This window comes from Sorex araneus, chromosome 3, assembly GCF_027595985.1.
Source record: "Sorex araneus isolate mSorAra2 chromosome 3, mSorAra2.pri, whole genome shotgun sequence".
Lineage (NCBI taxonomy): Eukaryota > Metazoa > Chordata > Mammalia > Eulipotyphla > Soricidae > Sorex > Sorex araneus.
In genome coordinates, this window is record NC_073304.1 from 236,868,220 (window position 1) to 236,887,268 (window position 19,049).

Here is a 19,049-nt window from a genome sequence, read left to right on the forward strand (position 1 = left end):
CCCCGGCAAGGGGCCACCCAGCCCTGGGCGCCCCAAAACCCAGTGGCCTGAGTACCTGGCCGCCGGCACCCAGGCGCAGCCGCCTCCCCTGCCCTGCTCACCGGCTTTGCTTGCTGGGGGAGCCTTTGGGGGAGCCCTTGGCTGGAGACCCCTTGGGGGACCCCTTCCCCTGGGAGCTTTTGCTCAGCCCCTTGAACATGGTGTGGAGGCGGTGGCCGGCTCGGCTGGGCTCCGGCGCGGGCGGGCAGGCGGTGGCGGCGGCGTGCGACCTCGCTGGCGGCTCGGCGGGGCTCTGTGCGCTGGGCGCGGGCCCCGGGAAGGCAGTTTCTGGGAGGCCCCTCCCTGCAGGTGAGGCCGCTATCGGCGGCGCGCGCACCCCAACTCCCGGAGAGACCAGTTTGGGAGGAAGGACACAGCCCACAGGGCGGGGCGCCGACTCCCCGGCTCCCCGGGAAGGTTTGGACTTGTTACACTCACCCGCCCGGGGCGGCGGCATCACACCCAAGGGAGAAATCGCGGGGGCCAGGAAGGAGGCGGCCCTGCACGCCAGGCAGGGCGGGAGGCGGGAGGGCGGAGGCTGGGGGGGTCACAAACATGCCCGAGGCAGCTGCCCTGCCGCTGGGAGGGGCTCTGGGCTCTGCTGTGTTCCCCACCCACCGACACCACCCAAGACAGGCACCGGGGGCACCACTCAGCTGGGGTGGACCTTGTCGGGGTCCCCGGAGAAGATCTGGACCCCGGCAATGGCAGAGCCTCGGAAGCCCACCGAACTTGGGGGCTCCTGCCGCTCCCCACCCCACTCTTGCACCCTGTCCCCCACATGTATCTCTGAGGCTCAGCACAAGTCCACTGCACGGCCCGCGGGGGCGGGGGCTGCCGTCTCTGTGGCCCTGTGTGTGGTGCCCGGCACCGGGTGGGCACTCCCCGTCAGCCGTCTCCAGGGGGTCACGGTCTTCTCGGGGGCTGCCTCCTGCTGGGACTCCAGGCTGGTCCTCTTCTGCTCGCCACGCCTCTCCCGGGCCGTGCTCCAGAGGAAGGGCTGGGGGGGGCAGGGGCGCGGGGGGCAGGGTGTGGGCTGAGTGCCGGGACAGAGTATGCTTGCCGGCCGGTCACTGAAGGTGGGCAGGGAGGAGCACCGACAAACAGCCGCACATGGTGACCCAACATTCCAATCTGGCCCAGGCGGGGCCACCAGTGAGATGGAGCCGAGATGAAGGCGGGGGGCACCCCGAGGCCACTTGGTCAGCCCCCACTCCACCGAGCCTGGGTGACAATCTTCTCCTGACCGCCAGCAGCACCCCTGCAATCAGCTGCCAGAAAGGGACCATTTGCCGAGTGTCCGCAGGGCCGGGGACCAGCCTGCGGCCTCTCATCTCACCCCGAGTCGCCACGCTGCCGCCTTATCTCGGGGATTGGGCAAGGGGTGGCCACCGCCCAGGAGAGCCGGCGGCAGCACCGTGAACTGCAGGGGGTCAGCAAGGGTGGGGGCCGGGCTCCAGGGAAGGCGGGAGGCAGGCGTGTCCCCCCCGTCTCCATGGAGGCCGCGGCACAGGGCAACCAGGCTGCCATCTGGACCGGGAAGCGGCCGTCTGTCTGTCTGCTGCGGCTCCTGGAAATAAATGAGTGACTCGGGGGTGGGGGTGGGGGCCTCGAACGCCCCGAGATTAAGGCAGGTGAATCACTGCAAGAAAAACATGAGCTGGATTCCAGGCCTCACTATCCAAAGCCAGATCACATCAGCCCCCAGCTGGCAGATAAGGGCCGGTGGGCGCGTGGGGGGCAGGCACCAGGGGCCTTCTGGGCGCCCACGGCAGTGTCTGTCTGGGCTGAGGCGCAGGTCGGACCCACGGGGAGGTGAGGTTACCTCACGCTTCCTCCTGGCCCCGCGCCTCTGGACAGTGGCGGGAAGGATGGAACGCTGTTTCACTGGCCACAGACAGTGGCGTTCAGGGCTTTCTCCTGGCAGAGCTCGGGGTACCATATGCGGTGCCGGGGATCAAATCCGGCTGGCCGTGTGGAAGGCAAGCACCCCACCCACTGTGTTCTCACACCAGCCTGGAAATGCATTTTCAAGTGTTTTTTTTTTTTTTTTGCCGGGGAAGGGGGGGCGGGGAACACACCCAGCGATGCTCAGCGGGTTACTCCTGACTGCACTCAGGAATTACCCCTGAAGGGGCTCGGGGGACCATATGAGATGCCAGGGTTTGTTTGAATGCAGCCGATCGAGCCCAGGCTGTCTGTGCATTTCTCTCCAGCCCCTAGAAATGCATTTTCTAAAGGCTGGTTTCACCTATCACTTTTCCCTGGTTTCCGGTGGCCGTGAGAAGCAGGTGTGGCTGACCTTGTGGTTCACAGGATGGTTTGTCTGGACAGCTCAATGGGGCACCCCTGCCTGGCAGCCTTCCCTGGCCTCGCCCCTGCCACGTCTCCGCCTCTGAACCAGGCAGGAGCCCAGGCCCTGGCTTCCGGTGCTGCCCTGAGGCCTCAGCCTGGCTGCCATCGCTTCCTCCTCTGAGGATTCAGGTGCGGGGCTGAGCTGGCTCCGGGTCTCTGCCAGCCCCATGCCAGCTAAGTACCAGCGCATGCACCTGCCCCCTGGAGCTCCGGGCTGACTGGCACATGCCGTGCACAGCACAGGAGACGGCTGAGGGTCCGAGGAGGCAGCCCTGTGTGCTGCAGGCTACACCCAAGCCGCTCCCGGACCTCCAGCTGCCCCGTCCCCCGCTCCAGGGGGAGGCTGCAGATGACTTCCGAGCGTCCCTGGTGCACACACACTTCACTGGCTCAGGAAGTTGCCCTGTTTGCACACACTCCTGCTATGGCCCCGGAGCCAGCTGTCTGTGACTGTCTCCTGCCTCCCCATCCTGGTCTCTGAGGTCAGTGACAGTCCCCACGAGGCACCAAGGGAGGGCTGGGAGTGACAAGTCACCAGCCTTATGTGCAGCGGATCTGCATTCCTGCCACTGCAAACAAAAAGTGAAAAAACCAGAAGGGCAGGGGTGGGGGGAAGGAAAGTAGGGGTGTGAGGCTGAAGGGAGCCACGACAGGCTCCCCTTTAAGACCCAAACTCAGCAGGCCTAAGTCTCAGTTCCCCCATCCGAAAGTCCGACTTCTCAGAAAACAGTATCAGGGCAGATAGACCACCCCGTGGAAACAGCCCATCAGAGCCGGGGCCTGGGCAGTGGCGCCCAGCCAAGCAGAGAGGGCCGAGGGAGTGGAGTCTCGGGACTGGACAGGGACCAAGAACTGGAAACACAGTGTTGGTCCCTGGAGTCACGGGGCAGGACTGAGACCAGAACTGGAAACATACTGCCAGTTCCCAGGAAAATGCTGTTATGTAACCAAACCCTATAGAAGCTGCTCAGAACTCGGAGTGGGGGTCCTTGTCGAGACTCCACTGCATCGGATGAGACTCGGACCCTAGCTCGAGCTAGCAATAAAGGGGCCTTGCATTTGCATTCTCACATCTGGTCAATGTGCGAGCGAAACTCCCTTCCCGGGACGTCGGGGGAGCGTTCTGGGTGCAGGAGCCCGGCAACGGGGGATGTTGGTGTTGGGGAGGCAGCGAGTGAGTCCCCCAGCAAGTCTGGTAAGACCAAAGGTGGAAGAGCGCTAAGGGGGAGTGCAGCTCTGCAGGGAGGCCCCAGGTCCCAGCCGGGCACCACAGGGTCCCCCGAGCACCGCCAAGGAGCAACCGTGAGCAATAGGGCAGGAGTATCCACTGAGCACCGCTACGACCCCCAAACCAAGCAAGCAGGCAAGCGACCAAGCAGCAGACAGGGCCTGCCGGAGTTGGCCTGGACGGCAGGGGAGAGTGGCGCAGCCGGGCCTGGGGGCTTCCCCTGGAAGCTTGAGAAAGCGACCCCAGAGCCAGCTGAGCAGCCTGGGGACCCACAGCCCAGAGGGCACCCAGCTGGAGCACGTGGACCCCAGTGTGGACCCCTCTTGCCACCTTCGGGCAGAGCAGCCATGGGCAGCAGGGCTGAGCCCGCGGGCAGGCTCCCTGTAAGGGCCTGCTGGCAGACACCAGTTCACGCTGACGCGACCTGAGGCCAGCAGTGGTGCAGGGGGTGAACGAAGCATCCGCTGCCGACGGGCAGACAAGCAGGTCCCTCTCACGTGTGACCCCAGCCTCCGGAGACAGGAGGCCCGACAGCTGCCCCAGAGCCCCGGCTGACACCGCCGCCGCCCTGCACAAAGGGGCCTCTGCTGCTGGAAGGGCCGACGGGAGGCTCCCAACAGCCCCTGCGCATACACCCCGGAACCGGGCCTTTGACCTGGCCTGGCCTGAGCTCTGCCCAGTCTGCAGCAGGGGAGACACAGCGGGCCTGTGCCAGCTGCGAGGGCCCCGAGCCAGCCCTGCACCCGGCCTGTCGCCAACATCCAGCTGCATGTGGGTGCTGCAGAGGGCGGGAGGCCTCCAGCCTGCTCCTCCGCCCTTGGAGGGGCCGTTCCCAGGCCAAGTCTAGTTCCCATCTGCGTGTCTCCAAGAACAGACTCGGGCCCGCACCCATGTGGCTCTCCAGCGTCCCCAGCCCCTCCGCAGGGCTGAAAGCTGCAGCCACTGACGTGTGGGTTAGAATCAGTGTGTGCTGACCTGCGGGCACGAAATCCTGCGTGGCCGGAGACCCCAGAGTGCTGGAGTAGGAGGCCTGTGCTGGTGGGGGACGCCCAGTCCCCCCCTTCAGCAGCTGCAGTGATGGTCCAGGGCCACTGTGGGGCACCCCCAGTGACGCTCAGGGACCAATCCTGGCAAGGCTCAGGGAGCCATGCTAAGTGCGGAATCAAACCTGGTCTGTTGTGTGCAAGGCAAGCGCCTTCCTGGCTGCGTCCACTCTCGCACCCGGGAATCCCATTCCTAACAGGGAATGTGCATCCTCTGGGCCTCTGCCAAGACCTGCGACAAGACAGATGGGCAGCGGGCAACTGCAGAGCCGCGGCCGGCCACCTCCCACTCCTGACACCTTTCTGTAACAGCAGCCGTGAAGGAAATAGATGTGGCCAAACTGCCGTTCAACCTGCTACTGCTCTTGGCAGGAGCTGAAAGCCAACGTTTCACTCCCGTCTCTGCAGATGGAACTACCGTCATAGCCACAGACAAAAGGCACTGCCAGGCCCCTCCTGCCCCCACGTGCCCTAGGACCTGGGGAGATGACTGGGTCACACCCAGCAGCTTAGAGGGTGGCTGCCTTGCACGCGGCTGACCTGGGTTAGATCCCGTGCCATGTGGTCCTACAGGCACTGGCAGGAGTAATTCCTGAGGACAGAGCCAGGAATAATTCCTGACCACCACCAGATGGGACCAAAAAATAAAAAACAAAAAACATTTCAGGCCGGAGCCATAGCTCAGCAGGTAGGGCGTTTGCCTTGCATGCGGCCAACCCGGTTCGATCCCCAGCATCTCATATGGTCCCTCCCTCAAGCACTGCCGGGAGAAATTCCTGAGTGCAGAGACAGGAGTAAGCCCTGAGCATCACTGGGTGTGGCCAAAAAAGTGGGAAAAAAACCCAGAAATCTTGCCCTCCGAAGCCACATGTGCTACGTCGGTGAGGAAAGGGCCGGGAGCAGAACAGAGCCTGCTTCCAGAGGCTGACCCTAAGGAATCTGGGGAGAAGCAGCCAGCTTGGAGCAATTGTGAGTCCAGGAAAATCAGTTGTGGCCTGGAAGCCTGTTTGGACCCTGCACCATTGCAGTTTCCCCACGATGAGGCCTGAGAACAGCCCTCAGCGTGCACGTGGGTCCCTTCAGCTGCTTGCTGACCTGGACGCTCGTGCCAGCGGGCTCCAGGGGCTCCTTCCTACAGGGCAGCAGCACGAGCAGCCCAGGCCTGCCTCGGGTTCCAGCTGCCTTTATCCCTTCTTCCTTATAGGGCTTCCGTCCACTACAGAGCCCGTGACAGAGACCAGCGTGTGGCCCCCAGGGAGCTGGAAGGACGGAGATGGCTGAGGTGCTCCCACGCCCTCGAGCAGAGCAGGGCCGGGAGAGGGAGCAGTGGCAGAAACGGGCAGAGTCTCGAGCATCTCGGCCTTTTAATATAAGATTTGTTTGCATCATTTTGAGCATGACATGTTTCTTCTAAAAATAGAGCTCTTTGCTTGCCGTGACGCTCCGGAACTTTCCTGCGGTGGGGAGGGGGGACAGGGCCGGCGCTGCTCTGGGGTGACGCCGCCAGTGTTCCCCATCATGGGCCCATGTTCTGAGGGGCTCAGGAGCTCCCGGCAAGGACGAGTTCATTTCAGGTCCATGGGACTGAAGGAAACAGCCCAGCACGCCCAGGACCCGGTCTGGGCCTGGGGGAGCCCACCCACGGGCCTGACCCTGGGCCACGCGTCACAGGCACCCTTGCCGGGGGCCCGCGGTCACCAGCGGAAGGGCACAGACGCTCAGAGGGAGCCAGGCTGGCGGGCTGTCCTGCCCGGGCCGCTGCGCGCTGGATTCCCCGTCAGAACCTGCGGGGCCTCTTGCACATACAGACTCAGAGCGGCCCCCCCGCCCCCGAGCAGAGCCGGGTCAGCTCCTGAACCCGAAGATGCCCTTGATGTATCCGGTGAGGCCGCTCTTGGCCTTCTGCTCCAGTTTGTCATCGAGGGCAGGGAAGGCCACGTGGTTGAGCGCCAGGTCGAAGAAGAGCGGCTTGCAGGGCACGGGCCTGAAGCCTGGCGGGAAGTGGACCAGGCTGGCCTGCTTGGTCACCAGGGATGGGTCCAGGCAGAAGGTCTCAAACCGTTCGACCAGAGGCTGCAAGCGAGTCAGAGGGAAGCTCTGTGACCCCAATTGGGCCGAGCACCTGGGCAGGATCCCCATAAACCCATCCCCCTGAGAGCTGGGTGTCACCAAGCCCCTGGGGAGGCCAACAGGGCACAGGTGGCCATGCCTGGAGGGGTTCCGTCAGGGGAGTATCCAGATGACCCCCCATGGGTCTTTCCCGGCCAACTTCAGGCCCCGCCTCACCTTGCTGTCCTTGATCTGGGCGCAGCTCTCTGTGGGATGGGGGTCGCTGGCATCTGCAAGTTCCAAAGGGACGAAGTAAGCACAGGCCAAACCCATCCCACAAGGGGCCGAGTCCCAGGGCCTGAGACAGCTGAGGGGTAGGGATGCCCTGGAGTCCCCAAGCACAACTGGGTAGACTCAAACCCCAAACTAATGGCCAGTGAGCCTGCCCCGTGGCCAGGCCAGGCCACCAGGGCAAAGGGACAGGGAAATGGCGTCTCTCGAACCGCAGCTGCACGCCTGGTGTCTCAGGGGCTAACTAAAGGCGACCACCTCACATATGACCCCATGCCGTCCCTACAGGGGGTGGGGCGGGCCTACTCACCCAGGATGGCCGCCGCCTGCAGGGAGCACTTTTCCGACCTCACCTGTGTGATGAGCTCGTGCACATCAGGCAGGTCCTGCAAGAGGGAACCACGGGCCGAGTCACATGACCACCCCCCAGGCCTACCCCCACGTGAGGCGACTGCTCAGTGTGAGCAGTCCCTCCGGCCTACACTGCAGACCCTGAATGGTTCTCTGTGGAAGCCCCCAAGTGCTGTGTGTGGTGAGAGCTGAGAGCCGGGCTGGTGGGCAGGGCCTGCAGGCGCGACACTGCGAGCCTTCACGCGCCCCACCTGCAGAGGAGACCAGCACCTGGGCCATGACACCCACAGAGGTGGCCCTCAGCAGCAGCTGGCCTGGGGCGGGGGAGACAGCAAGGGGCGAGCACAGGCCGTGCACCCTGCAGGCCCACGCCCGACCCCTGGCACTGCCGATGGTCCCTGAGCACCGCCGGGAGCAATTCCCGAGCACAGAGCCAGGAGCAGCCCCTCAGTTCTCCAAAACCTAACCAAATACCAGAGCGGCAGCCCGTGACTGAGCCTCTCCCACTCCCTGCAAGGCCAACACGCTCTCCTCCCCGTCTGTCGCCAAATTTCAGAAGGACGAGTCAAGGTCTGGGTGCCATGAGCCGAGGTGCCTGCTCCCATGGGTCACACTCGGAGGCCTCCTTCCCAGGACAAACATCCACGCAGTGTCCGCTTCCCAGAGGGGCCTGTCCCCGCCCGTCTCTGCCCTTGCTGGCCTCCTGTGTGGCCTGGAGAGAAGTCAGCCAGTACCGTCTACACAGCTGCCTGCCGGGCTGCTGTTCTTTTTTTTTTTTTTTTTTGCCTTTTGGGTCACACCTGGCGATGCACAGGGGTTCCTCCTGGCTCTGCACTCAGGAATGACTCCTGGCGGTGCACAGGGGACCATATGGGATGCTGGGAATCGAACCGGGGTCGGCCGCGTGAAAGGCAAACGCCCTACCCGCTGTGCGATTGCTCCAGCCCCTGGGCTGCTGTTCTTAACGTGTGTGTTGGTGATGGACACACGGACGCCCCAGGCCTGGCAGGATGGACCAATCTACAGGGCCCCCGGCAACCCTTGGCTCCCAACGCCGCGGACAAGAGCACTGAGCCTGAGATCAGAGCAGGAGCACTCGCCTCAGGGATAGCTCGGGGTCAGCTCATGGTAGGATGCAGACCCCAGGCAGTAGGCCTGAGCGGTGGTACCCCCCTGCTTGCACAAGAGGTGGAGTCAGCTCCCAGCAGGGAGTGTGGCTCCGTGGTTGCACCCCAGTTAGACCCCCCACACCACAAAAACAAACAAAAGAGTCTCGGGATGCAGAGGGCCCAGATCTGAGGTGAGAAACTCCAATGTTTCTGGGCCTGGAGCCTCATGGTGGGCAGCTGGCGGCTCACCTTGAGGCTGTTCTTAAAGGCGCCAGCATCAGCGCTGGCCTCGCTGGCGTACTTGAGGACTCTGTCGTAGAGGACCAGGGCTTCGCTCCACTTCTTCACCAGTACGTAGGACTGAGCGATGAAGAAGCACCTGGTAGGAGGGAAAAGGGCACAATGGGCGAGTGCCCCACATCCGCTGGGCACTAGATCAGGAAAAAGCCTCGGAACCAGAGCACAGAGCCCCAGCACCTTCCGGTCAGGCGTGCCAAATAGCCACCACTGCTCCCCGGGACTGGGACCGGCCCAGCAGGGAAGGGCCGGAGGCAGCCCCCCAACTCCAGGAGTCTCTCCTAATGGGGCATCTGCACCAAGACAGGGCAGGAGAGCAAAGGCGGGCACCTGCACAGCCAGCAGAGCTGACCACCCCCAGCTGCCCTCGGACACCGCCCTCTTCCACCCTCAGAGAACACGATTCCCATGAAAACATCTCGGGGGGCCGGAGCAACAGTGCAGGTGGTAGGACATTTGTCTTTCACATGCCAATCTGGGTATCCCACAGGGTCCCCCAAGCCCGCCAGAGTGCAGAGCCAAAGGAAGCCCTGAATACCACTAGTGTGGCCCAGAAACAACAACAAAACAGACGTGGGACCCAAGAGAGGGCTCAACGGGCTGGGCACAGGCTTCAGGGGCAGGAGGACTGGCCCCACCTTCGTCCCCACCAGCACTTCGGGGAGCAAGTCAGAGCTGGGAGTAGCCCCTGAGCACCGTCAGGTGCAGCCCCGAGTAACAGAACAACCCACTCCCAAACAGTCACAAGCAGCGGCGGAGAGCCCGGCTGGTCGGGGTGGTCACCTGTAGGCCTTGTACACCAGCGTCTTGAGGCCGATCTCCTTCTGGAAGGCTCTGTCCTCCTCCAGGCCCGGCAGCTGGAGCAATTCCGCCAGATTCTGCGTGAGGACATTCCCAAGGAGGAACCTCAGACTGAGATTCCAACAGCAGCTCCCAAGAGACGGGGGGGGGGGGGGCAGGGGCCGGCCACCCTCCAGCCCCTTCACTGGCCTCTGGTCACGGTAGCAAGCAGGCTGTCTCTGCTGCACCCGCTGGCTGAGGGCACCCCCTCACTGCACTCACGCAGGTTGGGTGCCCAGTGCTGGGGGGTGGGTGGGCGAGTAGGGGAGAGCTGGGAGAAAGTGAGACGCTGTCTGTGCCCCACCAGCTGCAGGGCCAGCCGCGCGCCGCACTCAGGGCACCTGCAGGATGATGTCATAGAGCCGGATCAGGTCCTGTGGCCGCGGCGAGCGCTTGCTGTCGTCCTCGGGCTGTGGCTGCAGCAGGGCCTTCTGCAGGCCCTTGGCCATGCTCTCGTTGCGCCTGACGGCCGTGGACAACTTGATGTAGGTCAGGTAGCTGAAATGGAGCCGTGGTCACTCAGGCTGGGCTGGGGCTGCCCGGGGGAGGCAGTGACCTCAGGCCTGTTGTGGGGCAGGGGCCCTCAACTTTGGCTGCTGACCAAAGGTGGCCCCGAAACAGGGACTGGGCAGCCACCCTCATACTGGACCTTCATAGAAGCGACGCCCACCTGACCATACGCTCATGGCAGCCAACACTGAGGGTCTGTGCAAGTCCCAGGTGACAAAGCGTCCACCCAGAGACGGGCAGGACGCCTGCTGGCTGAACTGTGCGCCCCCGTCCCCCCAGGTCCCAGCAGTGCTGGGCAGGAAGCTGTGACTATTCGCAGCCGACACCGAGATGGCAGTGAAGCCTCTGGATCCCGCGGTCACCTTCTCGGGAGGGAACCAGGCGGCACAATGAGGGATGTGAGGGGTTCAGGGACCATCGGGCACCTAGTGTGGTGCTTCCGGTCGCCTTCCACCCGACTGCGAGGGCAGGAGTAGCTGCTGTGACCCAGGGCTGTGGGTCAGCCACAAGAAACCCCATTGGGTCCTCGGTGGGAAGGAGGAGCCAGAACACCCAAGGTCAAGCCCGTGGCGGGGGAGCCCCGGACACATGCAGATCCCCCCAGTAGTGGCCCCCACTGCCGAGAGGGAAGGGGGGATGGAACTCAGGCATCTAGGGAGATGTTCACAAGACAAAGCAGCAAGACCAAGAGGGAAAAGGCAACTTGGAAGCAGCAGAGTGCAAGAAGAAACTGAGCAAACATTAACCCTGAAGGCAAGAGGATGCTGCGCCCAAAAAGTGGAATAGGGGGTGCTGGAGCAATAGCACAGCGGGTAGGGCGTTTGCCTTGCATGCGGCCGACCCAGGTTCGATTCCCAGCATCCCATAGGGTCCCCCGAGCACCGCCGGGGTGATTCCTGAGTGCAGAGCCAGGAGGAACCCCTGAGCATCGCCGGGTGTGACACAAAAAGAAAAAAAAAAAAAAAGAAAGTGGAACAAAAAACCGTACTTAAAGAAAAAGAATCTAAACAGGGCCGGAGAGACAGCACAGGGGCAAGGCGCTCACCCGCCTATGGCTGAGCTGGGTTCAATCCCCAGCACCGAATAGAGTCCCTCCATCCCTGCCAGGAGTGGCCCTGGGCACAGCTAGATGTGGCCCAAATACCAAAAATAAACTAATAGTAATAATAAATTTGGTAAGACCAAAGTATTTCAATATATTTTTGGTGACCAGGGGCTGTTCCTGACAGTGCTCAGGAGCTACTCCTGCTTCTGTGCTCCAGGGGCAGGTGGTCAGGGATGGAGCCTAATCTCCTGCAGTCTGTGTTCAGCCTGCTGGGTCACAGCCCCGGCCTTTGACAAGGTGACGGAGGAGACAGCCGGCGCAGCTGAGCCTGTCCATCACCCTGTCCATCTCTCCAGAGCCTCACGGTACCGCCCGAGGTGCGGGCTGGCGACCGCACCAGGTACACGGCATAGAGGAACCGATGCTGTGGAGAGAGGCCAGGCCGCCCCCGGCAAGCGGCCCTGTGGGACAGGAGGAGGGCCAGCACCGAGGAGAGGGGACGCGAGAGGAGCAGCTGCAGACTGTCACCGCACAGCGCCTCTCTCCCCAGCAGCATGCGGGGAATCCCACGCAAACCCCCGGGGACCGTTACCTGTGCAGGTACTGCAGGTTAGACACCTTGCCCGACTCCCCTTCGAGAACCGAGTCTCTCTGCTTCTGCGGAGAGGGGGAAGGTGAGGCGCGCGGGAGGCGTGTGGGCGCACTCAGCTCGGGGCCTCATCGTGAGAGGACGCCGAGGCGCGGCCAGCATGGCAGCTGGGGTCTGTCCTCTCTCTCGGGGCCACCAAGGGCCTGTGGCTGGCTATTGGCTGGGGATGGCCCCAGGCCCCCGCAGCGTCCCTCACCGAGCCCCACTAGGGCCATGAAGGTGGCAAACACGTGGGACAGGACGGGAGGAAAGAGTCTCGCAGCCTGAGGCGCGCAGGGGCCCTCGCTCTCGGGGACGCCCAGATGACACGGAGCCCCAGAGCACGGGCTACCTGGTCTGGCTTCAGCTCCTCACGAACGGCCTGGAGGGCGTCCCGGCACTCGCTGAGCACCGACTCGAACAGTCGCTCCTTGGTCTCCTCGCTTTCGGCCTGGACGGGGGGACAGAGGGGAAGAGCTTCTGTGGAGGAAGCCCCAGCACGCGGGCGGGGTGGGGTGGGCAGGTGAACGATACATGGTGGCTCAGAGGTGACAATTGTGGCTGCTCGATACGCGCATCCCCTGGGGTCAGACCCACTGGGGCAGGGCTGCACCCTCAGCCTGAAGAGGACAACACACGTGTCACATGCCCTCTCCCTGTGCGTCAGCCCATCGCCCTTCCAAACACACTGCAAGTTCTCAATTTATATTTTTGGGGGGCGGGAGGGGGAGAGTGACTCAAGGCCAGCTTGGGGGTGGCAGTGTCTGGGGGACCATGTGGGGTCAGTAGTGGGACCTGAGCTTCAGGATGCAGTGTCCGCACTTGCCCCAGGTTCTGAGTCTCGGGCTCAGGGTCACCAACCAACCCCCAATCAAAGTGGTTTCCCGCAGGCCTGGGGACCGCTCCAGCGGCAGGACGGGAGGCATCTGTCGTTTGTCTTGGGTACTCCTGGCCCTGCACTCAGGAATGGAATCACTCCTGGTGGTGCTCGGGGCACCATATGGGATGCCGGGGATCAAACGCGAGCCGCGTGCAAGGCCAGTGCCCTCCCCGGTGTGTTGTCTCTCTGGCCCCAAGCCTGGGTTTGATCCCTGAGCACCAAGTATGGTACAAAAACCAAAACCAAGATCAAACTGTGCTTCTCCCAAATCAAAGAACCCATGCTCTGATGTTCCTCAGGCTCCACTTGTTTCAGGCAGACCAAGAAGCCAAAGGTGACAGGCTCTGTACGAAGCACAGGGCATCACCCAGCTCACCGGCTGGGACAAGGGAGAAGTGATTCACTGGCCGAATACCTGCCAAACTGCGTTATCACCCTGAAAAATCTCGAGCGGGGGGGGCGGGCAGGAGGACGCGGCTGAGAGGGCCGCGAGGCACGGGCAGCCCACTGACAGTGCTCGGCACTGCGCTTCGGCCGTTGTACTGCACTCCCGCCCTCTCTCCTGACACTCCTGACCCCGGAGGGAACCCTGCAGCACCCACTTGCTGCAGAGGTGCTGAGGAAGGGCTGAAGGGCTCATCCCGCCCTGGCTCCCAGTGTGGGGCAGTGCACGACTGTGCACAAAATCCGAGCACGCTCTTCTCAAAGGCTGCCTGCCTTCCGGGGCTCCCCGGCATAGGGGTGTGGGGTGCCCGCTCCTCTCGGACAGGCTAGGGACTACTGCGGCCTAGACGATCAGATTTGCCATGCACGCCGATGACTGTTGGACTGTCCAGGGCAGCTTGAGAGAAACACGTGTCACAAGAACCACAGTAAGAATCTCGAATCGCGAAGTTACCAAGTTTCTCATGAAAGGCCCCAGCAGGCTCAGGCAGCTGCTCTACCACCTGGGCGCTCTCCCGGGCCCGATTCCTTCTCAGCCCCCTTCTTTTTCTCTCTGGGCACACCCAGTGGTGCTTGCAGGCTGGACATGGGCTTCTGCGTGTGAAATATGTGCTCAGCCCGCTCATCTCCCCAGCCCCATCAAAAAGATTACTTTTTCCTACTTTTCCTTGGGGGAGGAGGCCATACCCAGGGGCTATTTCTGACTGTGCTCAGGAAGTGATACCAAGCAGTACTCATATGCAATGCTGGGGATTCAAGAGGGGGTCTGGGGAGGCAAGACACATCTCTCTGGTCACCCGCAACAAGATTCTTTATAGTAATTTGAACAAACTCACTGCCCATGCTTTTCCAAGTATGAGTCCCGTGGAACAGGGCAGTCAGAATAATGAACATAACTTGAGAGATCATAGAGCCGGAAGGGCACTTGCCTTGCATGTGGCTGACCTAGGTTGAATTCCTGGTGCCCCATGTGGTTCCCTGATGCCTGTGATGAGTGACCCCTGAGCACAGAGTGAAGAGTAAGACCTGAGCACTGTTGGGTGTGGCCCCAAAACAAAAAAATTCCAACCGGCTCTGGAGATGGCTGAAGGGCTGTAGGGAGGCTTTCTGGGAAGTACAGCCAGGATCGAGCCCGGAGCAACAGGTCAGAACAGTCCCCAAGCACCAGAGGGTGTGGCCCAAACTCCACTGTGTCCCCCAAAGAAACAAAACACCGACTCCATTTACAGCCCAGGCCATGGCAGACAGCATGGACTCCTGCTTCAGCTGAGGCCATGCTGTCCAGCAAAGAGCTATGCTACCAACACCTCCTTTAAGATGGGTGGGAGGGGCCCAAGAGACAGTACTGCGGGGAGGGCACTGGCCAGCTTGGGTTCAATCCCGGCATCCCGTATGGTCCCTGAACCCTGTCAGGAGTAACTGTGGAGTGCAGAACCAGGAGGAACCCCCGAACATCGCAGGATGTGGCCCCCAAACAAAAAACCAAAACAAGACAAAAATGATGGGAAGGGAGGCTGGAGTGATGGTATAGTGGGAAGGGTGCTTGCCTTGCACATGGCTGACCTGGGTTTGACCCCCAGGATCCCAGATGGTCCCCCAGGAGTTATCCCTGATCAGAGCCAGGAGTAAGCCCTGGGCACCACCGGATATGACCTCAAAACAAAACAAAGCTGGGTGGGAGCCGTGAGTGCCGAAGCAAGGAGCCTAACTTTGTTTCACCAGCTACACAGGGAGGGTCTGGATCCCATCCAGCACTTCAAATGACGCTGAGATGCTTTCCTGCCACTGACCACACTCCGGTGCCGGGCAAAGTCCACACCCAGGGGTAGCCCCCAAGTGAGCCCAACGGCATCCACAGAACGACACTCCCAGGGGAGCTGCAGTCTCCAGCCCGGAGAGGGAAGCCAGAGCCTGAGACAGCTGCCCCTCACCTCCGCAGAGGTGTCCCAATACCCGCCCCCACCTCAACCGAGGAAGCCCAAACACTCATGCAGGGCTGGGGAGCATCTGGCCCTGGCAAGATGGGACAGACACTGGCCCACAAAGGACGTTCTAGGTATCAATGGCCCTAGGAAGGGAAGGGTCATCGCCCCAACACACCCGAACTGTTATTCGTGTCTCAGGAGCCGGGAAAGGTGGCGGGCACAGTGCAGAGGGGTGTGGAAGGACCGAAGAGCCTCCGGGGCTCAGGGCGGATGACACAGGATGGGGCACGGCTGTGTGCGGGTCCTAAGGCCTAGACCCCTACATGAGAAACAGTCCCCAGACTCTTTCCACCGTGCTACAGAAACTGCTGGAAGGTGGTGATGTGACTGCAAGGCACACACCAGGCAAGTTCGACCACATTCTCTACCACACCCGCAGGAGAACCCGGGGATGAGAACCAAGCCTCACCCAGCCCACAGAAACCTGCGCCAGGCGGAAGCGAACCTTGGGACGTTAACCCATACTAACGCTGACCGGCGCGGGGGCAGGGGGAAAAGCAGCACAGGGGTTACGGTGCCGAGGCCAGGGGGATAGTACTAGGCAGGGTGGGCATCGATTCAAACTCAGTGTCTGGGTTCCATTCCCGGCACCATACAGGGTTCTCTGAGCGCCGTAGGAGCGAACCATGAGCACAGAGCAAGGAGTAAGCCCTGGGCAAAGCTGGAGATGCCCCAAAATCCCCCCCCCCACAAATAAAAGGGGCTGAGGCTCCAGTCTTGCTACACTGCCAACACACACAGCACAAATTCGCCCAGCACTGCCAGGACTCGCTCCTGAGCACAGAGGCAGGACTAGCCACTGAGCACTGCAGCTTACGGCTCAAAAACCCAACCAGGGGGCTGGAGCGATAGCACAGCGGGGAGGGCGTTTGCCTTGCATGCGGCTGACCCGGGTTTGATTCCCAGCATCCCATATGGTCCCCTGAGCACGGCCAGGAGTAATTCCTGAGTGCAGAGCCAGGAGTAACCCCTGTGCATCGCCGGGTGTGACCCAAAAAAGAAAAAAAAAGCCCACCAAAAAACCCCAACCAGGTAACCCACAATGAGCCATGACCTGAGAATAAATAAAGCCTGCAAACATATATATTTTTAAAGGAGGTTTTTTTGTGTGTGGCTTTAATTTGGGGGTCCTCATTGTTTACACAGGGGTCACCAGGGTCATCCCTGCTCTCACTTGACCAGACCTGAGTATTTGGGGGCAGGGAGCCTCCCTCCCCGGGGTGCTCGGCTCAAGGAGCCAGAGCTTCCATTGCAATGGCTGAGGGCGCTACTCGGCCCACGGAGTCAGTCACCCTGGCGGTGCTCTAGGACCTCCAGGGTGTCCCCGTCAGTGCTCCAGCATCACTGTCTGGGTAGGGCGTGTGCAAGGCCAGTCAACGGCTGCACTGCCTCCCAGATCCCTGTGCATGTGGGCAGCTATTTTAGAAATCAACCATCACGATGGGGTCGGACGGACAGAACAACAGGTGGGCGCTTGACCTCCACACAGCTGACCCAGGCTCAATCCCCAGCACCCCACCAGGGTTCCCTGAACCCCTCCAGGACTGACCCCTGAGCACAGGGCCAGGAGTAAGCCCTGAGCACTACTGGGTTCAGGCCCCAGAAATAGATTTTTAAAAACCCCAAAAAACCAACGAAGAAACCAGCATAAAACCCCTCCAGGGCAGCAATGAGCGCGGCTCCCGGCTGCTGCAGCCTCGTTCCTGGACAGAGGTACTACCAACGCCAGCCGGCCGACCCCGAAATCAAGAACACTGCAGCTCTTAAGAAATTCCGGGTGCCCCGAAAGAGAAACAATGCAGGCGTGGAGAACCGGTAAAGCATGGCACGCCCCGGCCAGGACTGCTTTTGGGATTAACCTCAAAGGGCCAAAGGGCACTTTCCAGGGCTAATAACCCATGATTCACTCGATTCAAGAGAGATTTAATCACCTACAGTGCTAAACCTGAAATTAAAGATTTAACAGAGACGCAGTACTGAATTATTTCCCTTTCGTACTGATGTGGTATGTGATATGGAGCACCAGGCACTTAACTGGCTTAAAAACCAGGTAGGGGCTGAAGAGACACAGGGGTGACCTGCTGCCTCATCGCAGCCACTCAGGTTCGATTCCCAGAGCCACATACAGTCCCCCATCCAGACCAGGCAGTGACCCCTGAGTGCAGACCCAGCTGCAAGGCCTGAGAGTCACTGGCTGTGGTGACCCCCCCAAAAATGTAGAGGCTGGACTTCCCTACACTCCGACCTGAGAGCTGTCACCAGCCAGGGCCCCTGCCTGCTGAGGAGGCATCTGCAGAGATGATAATGTCCTGTGGGATGGGGGCTCCCAGAGTACAAGCAGCGACTCCGCCGTGGCATGCGGGCAGCTGAGCGTTCCTGCCAACCTGGGAGGTCTGAGTGGGTGAGGTGGGTGCCTCCCCCAGCTGTACCCGCCTTTCAGGGGAAGAGGGTATCCTGGGCAGAGAAATGCAAGCCTCCGAAAGGGCTTGGCAGACATCTGGCATCTGCTCTACTTCCACATCAATCCACTCTGAAGAGAAAGTGCTGCTTCGTCAGCACTAAAGAAGAGGAACTGCTTGGTAATTCAGATGGAGGACTGTCCACAGAAATTTACACTGCTGAAATAAAGGAATTAATTAGGGAGGGTGGGGCGTGAAGGGGCTTCGGAGAGAGTACAGGGCCAGGGCGCTTGCGGTGCAGGCACTCAACCCTCAGCTGATCTTCGGCACCACGTACGGTCACCTAAGCAGCACCATGAGTGAGTCCTGTGCACAGAGCCAGGAGAAGATCCTGAAGCCCACTGGTGTGGCCCCCAAACTCAAAGCCAAACACAGGGCCACACCCTTCAGTGCAGGGAGTGGACAATGGACGATGGACACACCTAGGAGGAGCCTTCCCTGAGCTCTTGGCGCCGGGCATCAAAGCTAGGGTTTAACACAGACAAGCAGGTTCTACCACTGAGCTACATCCTGGTCTTACTGACTTTTCCTTCTTTTCCTTTTTGGACCACATCTGGCTGTATTCAGAGCGTACTCCTGGCTCAGTGCTCAGAGTCACTCCTGGGATGACAGGGATCAGGATCAGGTCAGCCATGTGCAAGGCAAGCACTTTCCCCACTATCCTATCTCTCTGGCCCTAGCCCTTGATTTTACTTACTCATTTTTAGCTAGATAAAAGGATGTCTAAACTTCTCTCTTTTTTTGGGGGGGAGGTGAAGGACACACCCAGCAGTGCTCAGGCATTATTCTTGGCTTTGTACTCAGGAATTACTCCTGGCAATGCTAAGGGCACTATATGGGATGTAAGGGATCAAACCCGGGTTGGCTGAATGCAAGGCAAGGCAAATGCACCCCTCACCGTACTAGCACTCCTGCCCCCTTACTTGCTTTTAATGTGAAACCCTCCCAGACTCCTGTAATTCACACACATGAGGTCTGATCTATGACTTTCACATCTACCCTGCTGCTTGTAGGTCTGAGACACACTAGGGACGGGCACGAGACACTGCACTGCACATCGGTGATGCCTATCACGAGACAGGCACGACAGTCCCATATGGAGCAGAACCAATCATCTGCACCAGGAGCTCATGGCAGGCCCAGCCTTGCCTGTGGGAAGCCTCAGGTTCAACCCTCCAGCACCGCAAAAACCAAACCAACTTTTCTCCATGAAAACTACAGGTCCAATGGTTTCACTGCCGAATCACAACATGTGTGGGGGAAATACACTGACATTATACAGACTCTTTCAGCAACAGAGGAGGCAGCGTCTCCAAACCTGAGTTAGGAGGTTCATACACCACTCAAACAAACCAAACCCTGAAAATGACAATACAAGACTATTCCTGGGGGCTGGAATGATAGCACAGCGGGGAGGGCGTTTGCCTTGCACGTGGCCGACCCAGGTTTGATTCCCAGCATTCCATATGGTCCCCTGAGCACCACCAGGAGTAATT

The 19,049-nt window shown here is 60.9% G+C and overlaps 2 protein-coding genes across 3 annotated transcripts in view; both read right to left on the reverse strand.

The window, feature by feature from the left end:
• EVPL (envoplakin) overlaps window positions 1-6,182 on the reverse strand; it is a 23,307-nt gene extending 17,125 nt beyond the window's left edge. Inside the window, exons 1-6 of the mRNA XM_055132294.1 lie at window positions 6,100-6,182; window positions 5,761-5,881; window positions 1,379-1,462; window positions 911-1,039; window positions 478-577; window positions 102-342 (exon numbers count right to left, since the gene is read on the reverse strand). Coding sequence (XP_054988269.1) covers window positions 102-342; window positions 478-577; window positions 911-1,039; window positions 1,379-1,462; window positions 5,761-5,881; window positions 6,100-6,182 — 758 coding nt within the window. The remainder of the gene's footprint in view (window positions 1-101; window positions 343-477; window positions 578-910; window positions 1,040-1,378; window positions 1,463-5,760; window positions 5,882-6,099) is intronic.
• Window positions 6,013-19,049, reverse strand: part of SRP68 (signal recognition particle 68) — a 26,980-nt gene continuing 13,943 nt past the window's right edge. Inside the window, exons 9-16 of one of the 2 annotated variants that reach the window (XM_055129933.1) lie at window positions 12,138-12,236; window positions 11,750-11,811; window positions 9,944-10,100; window positions 9,546-9,640; window positions 8,715-8,844; window positions 7,316-7,391; window positions 6,952-7,004; window positions 6,013-6,738 (exon numbers count right to left, since the gene is read on the reverse strand). In XM_055129933.1, the coding sequence (XP_054985908.1) occupies window positions 6,511-6,738; window positions 6,952-7,004; window positions 7,316-7,391; window positions 8,715-8,844; window positions 9,546-9,640; window positions 9,944-10,100; window positions 11,750-11,811; window positions 12,138-12,236 (900 nt within the window). In that variant the 3' untranslated portion in view covers window positions 6,013-6,510. Of the gene's footprint in view, window positions 6,739-6,951; window positions 7,005-7,315; window positions 7,392-8,714; window positions 8,845-9,545; window positions 9,641-9,943; window positions 10,101-11,749; window positions 11,815-12,137; window positions 12,237-19,049 lie in introns of both variants that reach the window. The other variant, XM_055129932.1, reaches the window with a different exon arrangement.